The 17,591-nt window shown below is 45.1% G+C and overlaps 1 protein-coding gene across 1 annotated transcript in view; it reads left to right on the forward strand.

The window, feature by feature from the left end:
* Nucleotides 1-13,333, forward strand: part of LONRF2 (LON peptidase N-terminal domain and ring finger 2) — a 35,245-nt gene extending 21,912 nt beyond the window's left edge. The window contains 12 exon segments of the mRNA XM_068967337.1: nucleotides 2,139-2,238; nucleotides 2,776-2,811; nucleotides 2,813-2,878; nucleotides 3,373-3,382; nucleotides 4,558-4,679; nucleotides 5,865-6,020; nucleotides 6,620-6,747; nucleotides 6,750-6,778; nucleotides 8,736-8,830; nucleotides 8,832-8,858; nucleotides 8,860-8,875; nucleotides 13,139-13,333. Coding sequence (XP_068823438.1) covers nucleotides 2,139-2,238; nucleotides 2,776-2,811; nucleotides 2,813-2,878; nucleotides 3,373-3,382; nucleotides 4,558-4,679; nucleotides 5,865-6,020; nucleotides 6,620-6,747; nucleotides 6,750-6,778; nucleotides 8,736-8,830; nucleotides 8,832-8,858; nucleotides 8,860-8,875; nucleotides 13,139-13,333 — 980 coding nt within the window.
* The last annotated feature ends 4,258 nt before the right edge of the window (nucleotides 13,334-17,591 follow it).

The raw sequence follows: 17,591 nt of genomic DNA on the forward strand, positions 1-17,591 counted from the left end.
CTTTCATGTATCTATAATCTAATCTATGTCACTCTTTCTTTTTTTTTTAAATTAATTTTTTTTTATTTAATTTTAAAATCTTTAATTCTTACATGTGTTCCCAAACATGAACCCCCCTCCCACCTCCCTCCCCATAACATCTCTGTGGGTCATCCCCATTTGTAATCAGAAATCTTCCAGCAAACAAAAGCCCAGGTCCAGACGGCTTCACAGCTGAATTCTACCAAAAATTTAGAGAAGAGCTAACACCTATCCTACTCAAACTCTTCCAGAAAATTGCAGAGGAAGGTAAACTTCCAAACTCATTCTATGAGGCCACCATCACCCTAATACCAAAACCTGACAAAGATGTCACAAAAAAAGAAAACTACAGGCCAATATCACTGATGAACATAGATGCAAAAATCCTCAACAAAATTCTAGCAATCAGAATCCAACAACACATTAAAAAGATCATACACCATGACCAGGTGGGCTTTATCCCAGGGATGCAAGGATTCTTCAATATCCGCAAATCAATCAATGTAATTCACCACATTAACAAATTGAAAAATAAAAACCATATGATTATCTCAATAGATGCAGAGTGGTTACTTCTATAAAGACTTCATAGCCAGAAAAAAAGCAGAGAAATTTAGGTATAACTTTACCTTTTATTCATGGCTTATAGATAAATAATGGCTATATATAGTCAGTCAGGCTTCAGTACAAGTGAATTCAACCAACCACGGATCAAAAATATTTGGGAAAAATGTTTCAGAAAGTGCCCGAAAGCAAAACTTACCCTGTGTAGCAACTGTTTACATAACGTTTACATGTATTGCTATAAGTAGTTTTAGTAATCTGGAGATGATTTAAGGTATAGGCGTGCCTCACTTATTGTGCTTTGCAGATTATTATTATTATTTTTAACAGATGGAAGGTTTGTGGCAAACCTGTGTTGTCAGGAAATGGTTAGCCCATTTAGCAATAAATTATTTTTAATTAGAGCTTCCCTGGTGGCTCAGATGGTAAAGAATCTGCCTGTAATGCTGGAGACCAAGGTTTGACCCCTGGATTCGGAAGATCCCCTGGAGAAGGGAATGGTTACCCACTCCAGAATTCCATGGACAGAGGACCCTGGTGGGCTATAGTCCATGGGGTCAGAAAGAGTCAGACACGGCTGAGCGACTAACCCTATTTTAAATTAACGTATGTGCACTGTTTTTTAGGCATAATGCTGCTGCACACTTAGCGCGCTACAATATAGTGTAAACATAAGTTTTTTTTAAACTTTATTTATTTTTGGCTGTGTTGGGTCCGTGTTGCGGCTCAAGGGCTCCCTCTAGTGGTGGGGAGTGAGGGCTACTCTTTTGCGGTGCTCAGACTCCTCCTGTGGCGGCTCCTCCTGTGGCAGAGCGGGCTCGCGGGTGCTCAGGCTTCAGTAGTTGCGGCTCCCCGGCTCTAGAGCACAGGCTCAGTAGTTGCGGTGCACAGGCTTAGTTTTTCCTTGGCAGGTGGGATCTTCCCGAGTCAGTGATCAAACTCATGTCTCCTGTCTTGACAGGTAGATTCTTTAACCCTGAGCCACCATGGAAGGCCAAATGTAAGTTTCACATGCACTGAGAAACCAAAAACAGTTTGTATGACTCCGTTTATTGCAGTATTGGCTTTATTGCAGTGGACTGGAATGGACCCCGAGATGCCTCTGGGCTGTGCCTGTGTGTGGGACGCTGTGCTTAGGTTATTCGCAAACACCGCACCATTTTCTGTAAGGGACTCCATCCAGCATCAGGGATCTTGGCATCCCTGAGGGGCCCGGAACTGTCAAGGACATCTAAAACTCATCTAAATGTGTCCCTGCGTGCGTGCTCTGTCGCTTCAGTCATGTCCAGCTCTTTGTGACCCAGTGGACTGTAGCCCACCAGGCTCCTCTGTCCATGGAATTCTCTGGGCAAGAATACTGTAGTGGATAGCTCTTCTCCAGGGGATCTTCCTGACCCAAGGATTGAACCTGAATCTCCCACATTGTGGGCATATTCTTTACCATCTGAGGCACCAGAGAAGCCTGTAACACACTTTAGCCAGAGGAAATACACTTTATTGCTTTCTCTTACCCAGATGTGCAAGTGTTAATTATAGCATTTAAATTTTTTCAGAGGCTGACTCCTTACCCCAAAGAAGTGTGAACTCTAACATAGGAGAAGGTGAAGAGCTCCCCATAGAGGTGGCTGACTTTGAGTGTGCCCTTTGTATGAGGTATGGTGACATAGCATCTACGCCACTGTGAAAAATCCAGCCTTTCTGAACTTTGTATCCTAAACGTAATGGGCTTCAAAAAAAGTATTTGTTTTAACGGGAGGTTAATTGCAATATTGTGATGGTTTTTGCCACCCATCTGTCTGAGTTAGCCATAAGTACACCTGTGTCCCCTCCATCCTGAAACCCCCTCCCAACTCCCTCCCCACCTCATTCCTCCAGGTTGTCCTGCTTCACGCGTCAAACTTCCACTGGTCATCTGTTCTACATCGATAATGTATATGTTTCAATGCTGTTCTCTCAAATCATCCCACGCTTTCCTTCTCCCACTGAGTCAGAAAGTCTGCTCTTTACCTCTGTGTCTCCTATTGTCAGAGAAATTACGTACACCTCAATAACAATTGCTTTATTTTATAAAAATCTGATGATAAAAATGGAAAATGGGTATAAGTGGTTTCTAGAGTTCTTATAAAATGAATAGATTCTTTGAAAGTCTATTGTGGACATGTCTTGCTGAAAACCCAGATGTTTCTGCAGGTTGTCCTCTGAATCTGTGACTACGCCCTGTGGACACGTTTTGCCTGAAATGCCTCAAGCGCTGCCTGGACCGCGCCCTGCATTGTCCCTTGTGCAGAAGTAAGTATTTCCGTGGAAATGACAAATCCGGGCACTTCTAAAATTTGCCCTCCACCTCCTTTCCCTTCACATGCCGCTTTTAACTCCTTGGTCCCTTAGCTCCCATTCTCAGTCCTGACAAAGTCAGCTCTTTTTGCTTTTGTGTGTGTCTGTATAGTGAAGTGAAGTCGCTCAGTCGTGTCCGACTCTTTGCGACCCGTGGACTGTAGCCCATCAAGCTCCTCTGTCCATGGGATTCTCCAGGCAAGAGTACTGGAGTGGGTTGCCATTTCCTTCTCCAGGGGATCTTCCCGACCCAGGGATCGAACCCAGGTCTCCCACATTGCAGGCAGACGCTTTAACCTCTGCACCACCAGGGAAGGCCTTAAATACAAGAATCCAAGTACTAACATCAAAGATTTCAAGGGAGGAAAGGAAGCCAGGTTGAAAGAAGAAGGGGGCGGAGGCGGAAGAAGGGGGCGAAAGGGTGGCCTTACAGATGTCTCCTGCCACCTACAGATGCTCAGACGTTATGGGACTTTTCCCTGGGCCTCCAGAGAAGGGAGGACTGGCACTTGGCCCTGTCAGAAATTAGACCAGACCAGAAGCAGAATTTGAGTTCTCTGCCAAGAGGAGGTGATCAGTCTCCAATCCTCAGCTCAGGGTGAGGGCCCTTCAACCAGATTCCTGTGTCCAGGACCGGGGGACTAGAAAAACAGGGGAGGATAGGAAGCATTAAGGAGAGGAAAGAGAGGGAAGGGGAGAGAGGTCAATAAAGTCTCTTGTTCCTTACCGGTCAGGGCACTCTGGCCAGTTGTCCGCATCAAGAGGAGACCAGGGACAAAAGGGTCCCAGTTGCAGCTGCTGGGTCTGGTCCATCGGCAGGCAAGCTGGCTCCTGAGTACCCCGAGTGGTCAGGATGTCAGTCTCAGCGAAGAAGGGTCTCCGCCAGAGTCACCATTTGTTGGAGGAAGAGGGACCCCTTCCAGGGCCCGAAACTGGGCTCTTGTCTAACACTCGGAAATGAATTGTCCGAGGAGACACATGTGCTGACAAAGCAAGAGATTTTATTGGGAAAGGGCCCACAAAGTAGGGAGGATTAAAGAAATTCACAATCTTAAATCTGAGACTTAAAACACCATTAGTCATTTTTGCTGTGCTGCTCTGGTAGCTTCAGCATTTCACTCTCCAGGGCGATTATTTGATATTTCTCTTGTCTTCCACCACCTGCTACTCACTCCGTCTACCGTCTCTGACCTGATTCTCCATGGAGTGTAGACGCCAGCAAGATGGGAATTGCCTCTTCCTTCCTCCAGGCAAACCCTGTCTCCTGAGCTGCTTTCCTGGGGGAGGGACAGCCTGCCCTTTCCTCACAGGGCCGACCTTCCATCTCTCTCTCCTCAGTCCCTTTTGTCTTCTGAGACCCCAGCTCCCTACAAAAGAGAGCTCTTTTTCCTTAAGAACTGATTACCATAGGACTTCCTTTGGTGGTGCAGTGGTTAAGACTTAACCTTCCCCTCCAGAGTGCGTGGGGTCCATCCCTGGTTAAGGGGCTAAGATCTGGCATGTCTTGCAGACAAAAAACCAAAACGTAAAACAGAAACAATATTTTTACAAACTCAATAAAGACTTTAAAAATGGTCCACGTCAAAAAGAGAGAAATCTTGAAAAATGGCATTATTATTTAACTTTGTTTTGTTACAGTTGTTAGCAAGCAGAAAATTTAATACAACTACTCTGGCCAAAGAATTAATATTTCGGTATTTCTCAGATGAGCTGTCTGACAGAAAGAGAATCTGTGATGAAGAAATGACGGAGCTGTCACAGTAAGTCCTCGTGCTCTAGGTACTTGGTGCTGAGTTGAGGTTACAGGAAGAAAATCCTGGCTAACCTCACAGCTCTATCTCAGTTATTTTTCCCCCTCTTTGGCAGAAAAATTGGCCTCAAAAAATAAAAAAATTAATTGCAAAGAGTTTATGGAATTTAATTGAAGAAAGTTGTAAGAAATATTCCAAAAGCGTGTTTTGACAAAATCATATGGCTGCTTTTTATATCTAAATAAGCAATACTGAATTTTTCAGAACTGAAAAGGCACAGTTCATTCAAAACAGAAGGTATTTGAAAACAGGCTTTTTTCCCCTCAAAATAGGTTTGACAGTTGTTTTGTTTTTTTTTTCCTTTTAAAGTGATTAAAGTTTTGTGTTGTAGTACCCTGTATTGAGATCTTATCATTCTTCTAGTCTTTTTTATTTATTAGTAGAACTCATTACTTTTGACATCTGTCATTTTTGCTTTCATCAGAATTTTTTCTTATTTATTTCTCTTGTGATGTAACCAACGTTTAACATTATACTAGTTTCAGGTGTACAACAGAGTGAGTTGACATTTGTGAATATGGTGAAATGATCACCATAGTAGATCTAAATTAACATCTGTCTCCAGACAGTTAGAGTATTTTTATTGTGATAAGAGCTTTTTAAGATTTATTCTCTTAGCAACTTTAAAAATGCAATACAGTATTATTAACTATGGTCACCATGCTGGGCATTGCATCTCCAGGACTTGGTTTATTTTATAACTGGAACTTTGTGCTTTTTGACCCCCTTCACCCATTGCGCACACAGATACACACACACACACACACTCTCTCCCTCCCTCCCTCCTGGTAACCCTCTCTGTCCTCTGTATCTATGAACTTGGTTTTGTTTGTTTTTAGATACCATGTTTAAATGAAGTCATATACTTTCTGTCTTTCTCTGTCTGACTTACGTCACTTAGCGCTGAGCCCTCAAGGTCATGAGAATGTGTTCATAGTGATCTTAAGCAAGTTCTCTCATTAGATTAAATAAGAGGGCTTGCTGAGCACTTTCTCATGCTGTGACTGTTGACTTTCTTTTCCCACCTAAGGCTTAGGCAAGCCCAAGGGTTTTGTCATTAAGAGAACCGCGGCTGTCATGCCCTTCCGTGTCTCTCAGCTCCCACATCTAGTGAACATTCCTCTTGCCCCGCAGTCTGACCAGAGATGTGCCCATCTTTGTGTGCGCCATAGCCTTCCCCACCATGCCCTGCCTGCTCCACGTCTTTGAGCCCCGCTATCGGCTTATACGAAGATGCCTGGAAACAGGCACCAAATGGAGTGGCATGTGTTTATCTGCTGAGCATGCAGGGTAAGAGTTACCAGTATTCAAAGAGAAGGTTCTGGGGACTTCCCAGTGGTTAAGACCCCACGCTTCCAATGCAGGGGATACGGGTTTGATTCCTGGTTGGGGAAACAAGATCCCACATGCTGAGTGGCGGGGCTTCCCTGGTGGCTCAAATCGTAAATAATCTGCCTGCAACGTGGAGGTCTGGTTTTGATCCCTGGGTTGGCAGTATTCCCCTGGAGAAGGGAACAGCTGCTCACTCCAGTATTCTTGCCTGGAAAATCCCATGAACAGAGGAGCCTGGCGGTCCAGTCCATGGGGTCACAAAGAGTTGGACAGGACTGAGCGACTAACACTGTGTAATTGTGAACATGCTGTGTGGTGCAGCCAAAAGATTAAAAAGAGGAGGGGGCTTATAATTAAATGCATCATTTTTCGTTTTTCTTAGAGAACAACTTAAGATGATGTTGGTAATCCCTAGTGGCTCCTATTACGCAACGAAGTATAAGCCTGGGGACATCTGTGTTGTGATTCCACCTTTCATCCTAGTCTCAGCTCCCACTCCTTCCCCTTGAACATCACAGCTGCTGATTCTTGGCTGTCTCTCCCACCTGTCCCGCCAGGATCTCAGAGTACGGCTGCATGCTGGCAGTCAAGGACGTCAGGGCATTCCCCGATGGCGGCTCTATCATTGACGCTGTGGGGATCAGTTGCTTCCAGGTTTTGAGCCACCGTCACAGAGACGGCTGCAACAGGCAGCCATTGAATACTCAGATGAAAGGGTGGGTAGTCACACCTGCAGGGCCAGCCCCGTCCCCTCTCCAGCCGCTCTTTCCCTGTGGGCACCAGGCCTCGCGGGCCAGAGGGCAGGATGCAGCCGGGTGAACGGCGAGGTCCGGGGCATGGGGAACTGGTTGGAAGATGATGGCTGAGTGTGGCGGCTCTCGGGGCTCCTCTTCTGTTGTTGCTGTTATTGTTTAGTCGCTAAGTCGTGTCCGACTCTTTTCAACGCCATGGGACTGCAGCACACCAGTCTTCTCTGTCCCTCACCATCTCCTGGAACTCGTCCAAGTTCATGTCCATTGAATCAGTGATGCCATCCAACCGTCTCATCCTGTCATCCCCTTCTCCTCCTGCCTTCAATCTTTTCCAGCATCAGAGTCTTTTTCAATGAGTTGGCTCTTCACATCAGGTGGCCAAAGTATTGGAACTTAAGTTTTAGCATCAGTCCTTCCAAATAGGATTCAGGGTTGATTTCCTTTCGGATTGACTTGTTTGATCTTGCTGTCCAGGGAAATCTCAAGAGTCTTCTCCAACTGCACAGTTTGAAAGCATCAATGCTTTGGCGCTCAGCCTTCTTTATGGTCCAACTCACATCTGTACATGACTACTGGAAAAACCATAGCTTTGACTATGTAGATCTTTGTTGGCAAAATGATGTCTTTGCTTTTTAATCAAATTAAGAATGGTTGTGTGTTACAGTCTAATTCCAGAGTCTACCCCAGTTTTCATAAATGCTGTAGTCTTGCAATCAGAAAGGACCTTACTGGTTTACTCCTGTTTTACAGATGAGGAAGTTGTACCCTAAGGCAACTGAACAACTGGCTAGCATTCCCACATGAGAGGCAGGGATGAAGCCAGAACAAACCCGGGCCCCCTGGAGCTGTTGCTGCTCAGTGTTCCTACGTAGGACGGAGCCTTGGGCAGTGAGAGGGGCCCAGGCAGCAGGGTGTGTCCTTCTAAAGCCGTAGGATCTCCCCTGGCATCAGGCTCAGGCTGTGAGTGCACTGTTGCCGTAGCATATCTTTTAAAGTATAGTTTGGTGGCATGAGATGCAGGTTTTAAACCACTGTAACTCTTTGACTTGAACTTCCCTGGTGGCTCAGTGGTAAAGAATCCGCTTACCGGTGCAGAAGACAGGAGTTCCATTCCTGGATTGGAAAGATCCTCTGGAGAAGGAAATGGCAACCCAGTCCAGTATTCTTGCCTGAAAATCCCATAGACAGAGGAGCCTGGTGGGCTATAATCCATGGGTCACAGAGTCAGACATGACTAAGCAACTAAACAACACTCTTTGACTTGGTAATTCTGCTTCTGGGAATCTGTCCTGAGGCAATGACAGCCCCTTCTCACGCACATATGAAAAAAACCACTTTGCATAATTACTTAATATTATTTGTGTTATCTTATTAATAAAATATGTCTTATGTGAATGGTTAAATAAGTTATGGTATATTTCAAATGTAGGATTGCATGTAGCCATTAAAAATGATTCCTGATAATTTCAGATGCATTTTTCTATTAAGATAGTGAGAGAAGCATCTGGGTGTTGCCGATGGACATGGGATAGGTCGGGCACCACTGTGTAACAGTGCAGACTTCTACGTTGAGCTTGTGTACCTGTGTGTGTGTGCTCCATCCTGTCCGATCTTTGCACCCCGAGGACTGCAGCCTGCTAGGCTCCTCTGTCCATGGAATTTCCCAGGCAAGAGTAGTGGAGTGGGTTGCCATTTCCTTCTCCAGGGCATCTTGCCGACCCAGGGATGGAACCCACATCTCCCGCGTTGGCAGGCAGATTCCTTCCCAGTAGCGCCACCTGTCCGTTTATTGAAATGCTGATGAATCACTGAAGTGCTAATGCCAGGAATCTGCTCAGCAGACGTGGCCGTGGTCACTGTGCAATGGACACACAAGTGTGCTAATGAATCGCTGAAAAGGCTGTCTCTCTTCCTTGACCAGGTGGAAGGCCCAGAGTGCGAGGAACTCGGCATGCTGCGCGATTCAGTTTATCAGCAGTCTGTGTCCTGGTTCGCGTCACTTCAGGATCCCATGAAAGCAGATTTTAAGCCATTGTGGGTCAGTGAGAACCTGAGCCTCAGGTATGCTGTGCTGACACTTCACAGTGCTGATACTTCCTGCCGTCGTGTGCTGAGACACGTCACACCCCAGCGAAGCTCGGCAGTGCCTGCTCTGCTGCCGACTCCATTACGGCCGTTTATGAACCTTTCATTTATCAGCACCTGGTAGACTAGCATGTGCCTTGTGGGGCAAGAATGATAAATGCTTTCTGATAAATACTACGTGAAGGTAATTTGTTTTCTGTCAGTAATCAGTTTATTCTGGTTGGCTGTCTCTTGTATTTCTCTCACCAGCGTCAGAAGGTTTGGTAATTGTCGTCTATCAGCAGGATAGACTCTGCGTTTTGTACCTAATCCTGCCTTACCCCTACTGAACAGGTGTTGAGTAAATGAGGAAATTCTCTGTCATTAACTTAGAGGTGTTCCCAGTCCTCTGTCCATCTTCACGGGCTTCCTCTCTGCTCCCAGGAGTGCTCCAGTGATGCTGGGTTTTCTTTCTTTTTCTTATTTATTTATTTTTATTGAAGTATAGTAGATTTACCGGAGAAGGCAATGGCACTGCACTCTAGTACTCTTGCCTGGAAAATCCCATGGACAGAGGAGCCTGGTGGGCTGCAGTCCATGGGGTCACTAAGAGTGAGACACAACTGAGCGACTTCACTTTCACTTTTCACTTTCATGCATTGGAGAAGGAAATGGCAGCCCACTCCAGTGTTCTTGCCTGGAGAATCCCAGGGACAGCGGAGCCTGGTGGGCTGCCGTCTATGGGGTCGCACAGAGTCAGACACAACTGAAGTGACTTAGCAGCAGCAGCAGCAGCATAGTAGATTTACAGTGTTGTTAATTTGTTATACAGCAAAGCGATTCAGTTATACCTATGTGTGCGTTCTTTTATTAGTGTTTTTTTCCATTATGGCTTCTCATAGGGTTTTGTTTTTGTTGGAGTGTAGTTGCTTTACAATGTTGTGTTAGTTTCTGCTGTACAGCAGAGCGAATCAGCCACGTGAGTGCATACATCCCCTCCCTCTTCAGCCTCCTTCCTCTCCCCCAGCATCCCACCCTAGGTCACCGCAGATCACCGAGCTGAGCGCCTGTGTTATATAGCACGTTCCCACTAGCTACCTGTTTTTACACATAGTAGTGGGTATATTTCAATGCTGCTGACTCATTCGTCCCTCCCTCTCCTTCCCGCTCTGTGTCCACAGTTCTGTTCTCTACGTCTCCTCCTCTATTCCTGCCCTGCAGATAGGTCCATCAGCACCATCTTTCTAGATTCCATGTACATGTGTTAATATACAGTGTGTGTTTTCCTCTTTCTGACTTACTCCGCTCTGTAGGACAGACTCTAGGTTCATCCACATCACTCCAGAGGACCCCGTTTTGTTCCTCTTATGGATGAGTAATATTCCGTTGTATTTCAGTGATGACCAGGCTTCAGGTCTGTGAAGCATCGCTACGTGCAAATGGCTCGTCTCCCCCGTGTTTGGAGCCAAGAGGGGACGGTGCGGGCTTGTGACTGAGAGTGTATGGCTCCTCCTGCTGTGCCCGCTCACCTGTCCTGGAGGCAGGGGAGGGGACAGGGCCAGGTCTCGGCAGGTTTAGGGTCAGGCGAAGTGTCTTTTGTATTGTTTCCATCGATTTTCCTTTCTTTCCGTGTCTCTTGGTGTCTCGTGTCCCGTGTGAGTTCTGTGTTTTCCAGACCCAGGAAAATGCTTTCGGTCAAAAGTCACCCTCAGGCATTCCTCACCCTCCGCTCTATCATAATCTCTGCTGCTCCTCTGTTTTGTAGCTCAGGTTCAGAAAGCAAGGTGGTCAGGCTACCTTGATGACAGTGTGAAGTACCCTGTTTTCTAGGTGCTTCTGCTATTAACCCAAATTTTTCTCTAATTGTAACACATTGCATGATTGTCATCGCTTAAAAACAGCAGAAATTTATTATCTTACAGTTTGGGGATTAGAAATCCCTCACAGGCCTCACCAGGCTGTGATCAAAGTGATGGCAAGACTTGATTCCTTGCTGGAGGCTCTGAAGGGGAGTCCATTTCCTCCCCTTCTCTGGGCTTGACAGGCTACTTGGTGTTCCTTGGCTCTGGCCCCTTCCTCCATCTTCCAGGCTAGCAGAGTTGACCTCTGACCCTTCTTCCATAATTCATACCCCACTCTGACCACAGCCCAGAGCAGCTCTCTGCTGGAAGGACCTTTGTGATGAGGTTGAACCCGCCAGGAACAATTCAGCATCGTCTCTGCACTCCTCCAGGTCCCTCACTCAGTCACATCTGCAGGGTCCCTGCCGCCATGTAAGCTGCATAGTCACGGGCTTCAGGAACCGAAAGGTGAACACCTTTGGGAGACCGCTTGCCTTCCCACCGCGGAGGATTTTAGGTCCTATGTGGGAGTTATTTTTATGCTGAAAGTGAAAGCGTTAGTCACTCAGTTGTGTCCAGCTCCTTGCATCCCCATGGACTGTAGCCCGCCAGGCTCCTCTGTCCATGGGACTCTCTAGGCAAGAATACTGGAGTGGGTAACCATTCCCTTCTCCAGGGGAATCTTCCCAACCCAGGGATCGAACCTGGGTCTCTTCCATTGCAGGCAGATTCTTTACCGTCTGAGTGACCAGGGAAGCCCCGTTATGCTGAGGCTTCCCCATTAAGCCTGCTACTCAGTGTCTCCCTACTCAGTAAAGTGAGGAGAGAAAAGAGAGTATGGACCATACAGAAGGTTGTGTTGTCCAACACTTGTGCCGTCTTCCCTTGGAGGGGAGGTGGGTGCCTTCTGCACGGTGACGTGGGCTGCGCCATACATTTTGACCTTGGTGCCATTCTTCATCTCTCACCCTGAGCTAAGGTGAGCCCGGAGCCACCCTCCCTGGTTCCCAGTTTGGATTCTGCTTGCTTCTGGAGTGGGGATGGAGGAGAAGCAGGGAGACCTGGGTATCTTGGTTTCAGTTCTGGGAATATTGAAAACAACTCTGTGGTTACCTTTTGCTCAGAGCTCAATCCAGAAAGTGCCTGTTTGGTTATGAAATAAAGGCTATCAGGTGGCATAATAATTCATATATATATTTAATAGTAACTCATTAAGTGGGCTTCCCTGGTGGCTCAGTTGGTTAAAAAAAAAAATACACCTAAAATGCAGGAGACCTGGGTTTGATCCCTGGGTCAGGAAGATCCCCTGAGAAGGAAATGGCTAACCATTCCAGTAGTTTTATCTGGAAAAGTCCATGAACAGAGGAGTCTGGTGGGCTACAGTCCATGAGGTCACAAGAGTCAGACACGACTTAGCAATTAAACCACGATACCACACACATATATATATTTAACAGTAACTCATACATATAGCTATTTCGTATATATGTATATTTGTCTCATGGACTTTATCATAAGATTTATAACAGTCAAATTTGTACCTATACTATTTCTTTATAAACATTTTGCTTTGTAGAGCATGTTTTAGAAAACAATAATAGAACATTGGAGAGTAGAGATAAAAATTATGATCACTTCTTCTAATGGGTCATAGACTTTGAACTAGAGCTTTGTTATTAATTTGGCTGTGCTTGGTCTTACTAGTTGTGGCATGTGGGATCCAGTTCCCTGACCAGGGATTGAACCCAGGCCCCCTGTATTGGGAGCTTAGAGTCTTAGTCACTGAACTGCCAGGGGAATCGTGAACTAGAGCTTTAAGGGGCTAAGAACGACTAATTCGTGAAGAGTTTTCCTGTGGAAGATGCGTCCCTTGGCAGGTTCTTCCTTATGTGAATGTCCCCCATTTAAGTGTGTGACATACAAGTAAGCTTTGTCCGGGCTTCCCTGGTAGCTCTGTGGTAGAGACTCTGCCTGCCGGTGCAGGAGACACGGGTTCGATCCCCGATCCGGGAAGACTCCACATGCCACAGAGCAGCTGAGCCTGTGTGCCAAGTACTGAGCCTGTGCTGTAAAGCCTGGAAACTGCGAGTGCTGAAGCCTGTGCACGCTAGAGCCCCTGCTCCGCAACAAGAGAAGCCACAGCAATGAGAAACCCGCGCACTGCAGCCAGAGAGTAGCCCCCAGTCTCGGCAGCTGGAGGAAAGCCCACACACCAGCAAAGACCCGGCACGGCCAGAAATAAATAAATTATAAAAAGCTTTTTAAAAAGTAAGCTTTGTGTTTTAGTGCTGAATGAATGGTGCAGAAGATCTCAAAGAGAAGGCAGCATTTAATTCTTGCTCGTGTCGATGAGACAGAAGACCACATTGGGAACAGGCTTCTACTTCAGCTGCTGATTTTGTCTTCCTTTCTTTTGCAGAGTAACCCTGGTGGTCCCATGTGGTCCTGGTGGATGCTGGCGGTGTTGCCACTGGCATGGAAGGCTCAACTGACCACACTGGGCATGATCTCGCTGAAGGAGCACCTGCTTGCCATTCGGCGAATATTAGTCATCATCACGCGTAAGAGGAATAGTTGGCAGGAGCGCGTTAATAGCAAGGAGAGAAGTAGTTGATTTCTGTCAAGGTTTCTGGAAGGCTGTGAGTTTTTATGAGGCATGCCAGGCACGGACGAGTTAACATCCATCCACCATGCTTTGTAAAATGCTTGTTGATAGGGTTCCAGAATGGAGCACTTGGCAGAAGTTGTCTCCTACTCAGAAGTTAAAGTCTGTTCTAGATGGAATCTGACTCCATACAAGGTGAGCCTGAAATCTGAATGGATTCCATGGTTGGAAAACAACCTAAAAAATCTGTCTGGAACAGATGCTTCCAGTGCTCAATACACTAAAGATGATTGACAAGTGGTTTAGGTTTTGCCAGAAAGAAGATTGCCTTCCCAGTGAAGTGTCTTGCTCCTCCAGACGGGAACAGCTCGCTTGGGTGGGTGGATAGTAAGAGGGAAACTGTCTTGTTATCTGGAAGCATATTTCTCAGAGTCCGGTCTAGCTGAAAACATGCTTTGTGTGTCACTGTGAAATGGAGCAATCAAACCGTTGTCCAGTGTGGGGGGTGAAGTTAGTCCTTATCCAAGAAGTAGTACAGAACCAAATAGAGCTGTGTTCTTGTGTCCTGCAGTAGTTTGAATGTGGTAGCTAAATGAATATCAGAATATAAAAAGGTGTACTCTGGATGTAGAAAAACCTGAAAATAGTGTAGTTGATTTGAGGATATGTATTTGTGCATGCATACACACCCACATGCACACCCACACATCACAGGATAAATAAAGGGAGCTAGAATTCTACCCATATTGGGATGTTAAGAATACAACCAAAATAGTGCAGAGAACCCCTTGGAAACACAGTGTCTTATTAATCCTAATCCGGTGGGTGTGAAGCATTTAGAAAATACCATGTTTCTACGCAGATTGGCATTAGATGTTAGACCCATCAGTAAATTTGAGCTCACTGTCCATCCACTTGGAGAAGGCAGTGGCACCCCACTCCAAAACTCTTGCCTGGAAAATCCCATGGACGGAGGAGCCTGGAAGGCTGCAGTCCATGGGGTCACTGAGGGTCGGACACAACTGAGTGACTTCACTTTTGCTTTTCACTTTCATACATTGGAGAAGGAAATGGTAACCCACTCCAGCGTTCTTGCCTTGAGAATCCCAGGGACGGGGGAGCTTGGTGGGCTGCCGTCTATGGGGATGCACAGAGTCGGACACGACTGAAGTGACTTGGTAGTAGTAGAGTCCATCCCCTGGTAGACGTTAAAAAGCTGCTATGAGTTCGGTATCTATTTATCCCAAGAGAGCATACCAGGACAGTATACAAAGAGAGGGAGGTGGGTATGGGATGTAAATATTTAGCAAGTTTTTTTTCCAAACCCAGCCTAAAAATTCTTTTTTTTTTTTTAAGTTTTACTATGATCAGACTAGTTATCTATTGAAATACAGTGTATAACTTCCAACCCCCTAGTGCATATTGATGATGTTAGTTGGAATAACCTTTTGAACATGATGTGCTGACTCATTCTCACTGGCCTAACAGCTGGTATGTTTAGGTGGCTTCTTGGTCTGTGAGTTGGATGTTTTTAATGACGAGATGATGAAAACCACACTAGAGAGTTATCACAGCTTTGAGTTTTGCTTTATAAGTCATTCAAGATATGTGATGTTTGAGTTTTAAAAAATGCAGTTAATGATGACCAGTGGTGGTTGGTTCATCAATCCCATCAAGCATTTTTATTAGAAAGACTTCATAGTCATATTTGTTTTTAGTTGTAGGAGGTTTCAGTGGCTAAAACTCAGTTTCATTATGGAGTGAGCAAATACTTATCTTACTCACAAAGAGAAAATTTGAAGGTATTCTCCAATCCCTGTTTCCAGTGCCTTACACACTGTGTATCTCAAATCTCATCTTAAACATGGTTTAAAGGCAATTTGGCCAAGTGATTTCTAAAATATGCTATTAATTCATGCATTGACAATGTGTGTGCCCAATCTCTCTGTCGTGTCCAACTCTTTGCGATGCCATGGGCTGTATGTAGCCCACCAGGCTCCTCTGTCCAGGGAATTTTCTAGGCAAGAATACCGGAGTGGGTTGCCATTTCCTTCTCCAGGGAATCTTGCTGCCCCAGGCCTCTCTTGCATTGGCAGGTGAATCCTTTGCCCCTAGCACCACCTGGGAAGCCCCTGCACGGACAGTAGTGGTCACCATTTTTAGGCATTACAGCCTAAGCTGATCACCGAACAGAAAGCAAAGCTGCAGTGTACCAGCAGCCTCTGTTAGGAGTGGTTCTTGGCCGCCGTGGGTGTTCCTTGACCGTGGTCTTTCTCTTCTTGAAAGTCTTTTAAAGCCTTACCTTTGCTGTTCTGTGTGGGGGTGTCCAGATAACCACAGTGTGATCCTACTTTCTCCAGGAGATGTCCTGAAGTTAAGTTTCTGTGCTCAGAGTATAAGAGTTTCCTCCTACCAGCTGGATGCTATAGCTTTCTCAGCCTCACTCTTGAAATGTCTTAACTCGCACAGTTCTTTAACCAGAATCATTGTTACCTCTTCCTGATTCGGTCTGCCCCTTTCTGAGCCATATTGTCGTTCCGCGTGTTCTCATATAAAAGCCTGGTCAGCAGTGATGATGCAGACCAGAGCAGCAGAAATTTTTCCCTTTATTTTTAACTTTGAACTGTTTATTTTGTATTGGGATATAGCAGGTTAACAATGCTGTGATAGTTTCAGGTGAAAATTGAAGGGGCTCAGCCATACATATACATGTATCCATTCTCCCCCAAACCCTGCTCCCATCCAGGCTAGTACATCACATTGAGCAGAATTCCCTGTACCACACAATAGGTCTTTGTTGGTTAGCCATTTTAAATATAGCAGTGTGTACATGTCCATCCCTAACTCCCTAATTATCCATTCCCCTGGCAAACAAGTTCATTTTCAAAGTCAAAAGCTTCTTTTTTTATTTTTTTGGTTTTTGACACCAGAGGGAACGGACTGCCACCACTTCATGCTCTGTGGAGCCTCACAGTTCCACATCATTCAAAAGAGACAGAGGAGGGTGCTTCCTGAGCACTTGAATTACGTTATTTATCATGAAGCCGAATGAAAAAAACAATATCCCAAGTCGTATTAGGAGGAAAGCTTCCTTTTACAAACTTCCAGGAATCCCAGCTCTGGTTTGCTACAAGTCTAGTTAAAACAGAGTGGTCCACATGCCTCCCTGTTCCTGCCTTCCTGTTTTTTTTTTTTTTTTTACTGTGATAGAGATGTCGTGTCTAAGGATATCTCAGAAAATAATGTAATTCCTTGTTCAAAGAGCATTCCAGTTTAACTTCACTGAAAACTTTCTGGTCCTAATGCTCTAGTTACATCAGAATAAAAACAGAATCTGCTTAGAGTGATAAAAGTGTAGGGGAGTAATTTTTCTTCCTTTAATTTAACACTGGAAGCACAGTACACTCTGTTAGATATTTTTCCAGTCACTCTCCTGCGTGACTTGATTCATAATTCCATCCCTGCCTGTGTCTTTGAAATGTAGCTGATACCGTGACAGACAGTATTCTGAAAGTCCAGGCAGTTTTGCTGGGGTCGGGGGTGGGTATCTTGTTTCCTGTGTATCCCTGTCATCTGAATTGAAAGAATCTTTTTTTTAAGTTCCAAATTTAAAAAAATTTTAAAGTTTCCAGGTTTATCCATGCAACCACCATAGGTTCTAACCAATTCACATGCCAAATTTTGAAAGGTGATCCCATTTTATATAATAAGGATCACATCCTTATAATCAAAGAGATGTCTTTGCTTGCACTGCTTCTTTCACCCAAACCAAGAAAATGCCAAGAAAACATTTAGTAAGTTGTAACGCAACTCTTAGCATATGTCAAGTCTTAGGACAAGGCTTTTCAGTCATCAGAGAACAAATTTATAGATGGTAAAATTGCTGTAAACCATAATATTACCATTTTGTCATAAAATTATTTGAAAGTTGGCCATTGATACAACGAAAATACTCTGTTGCCTGACCTAGCTATATTACATAAAGTCATTCGGATCTGTGACCTGCTTTTTAAAAAATATTCATCTGTTTCTTTTCCTTCTTGTCTTTCTTTATATTTTCTCCCACCTCTTAAATTACTATTTAAAATTTAGATGCTGTCTTTCAAATAATAAAGAAATCTAAAAAATATGGAGAAGAATGAATATAGCTCATTAGGAGGAAAATCAACGAGGGTGGTTTCTTTTTGTGTAAAGCACGGGTTTCATTTTATGCAGCTGTGCCTGGAGTCAGGTAGGGAGGTTTCCCTTCTCCCGTTTTAACGTGAGT

Source organism: Capricornis sumatraensis, chromosome 1, assembly GCF_032405125.1.
Source record: "Capricornis sumatraensis isolate serow.1 chromosome 1, serow.2, whole genome shotgun sequence".
Lineage (NCBI taxonomy): Eukaryota > Metazoa > Chordata > Mammalia > Artiodactyla > Bovidae > Capricornis > Capricornis sumatraensis.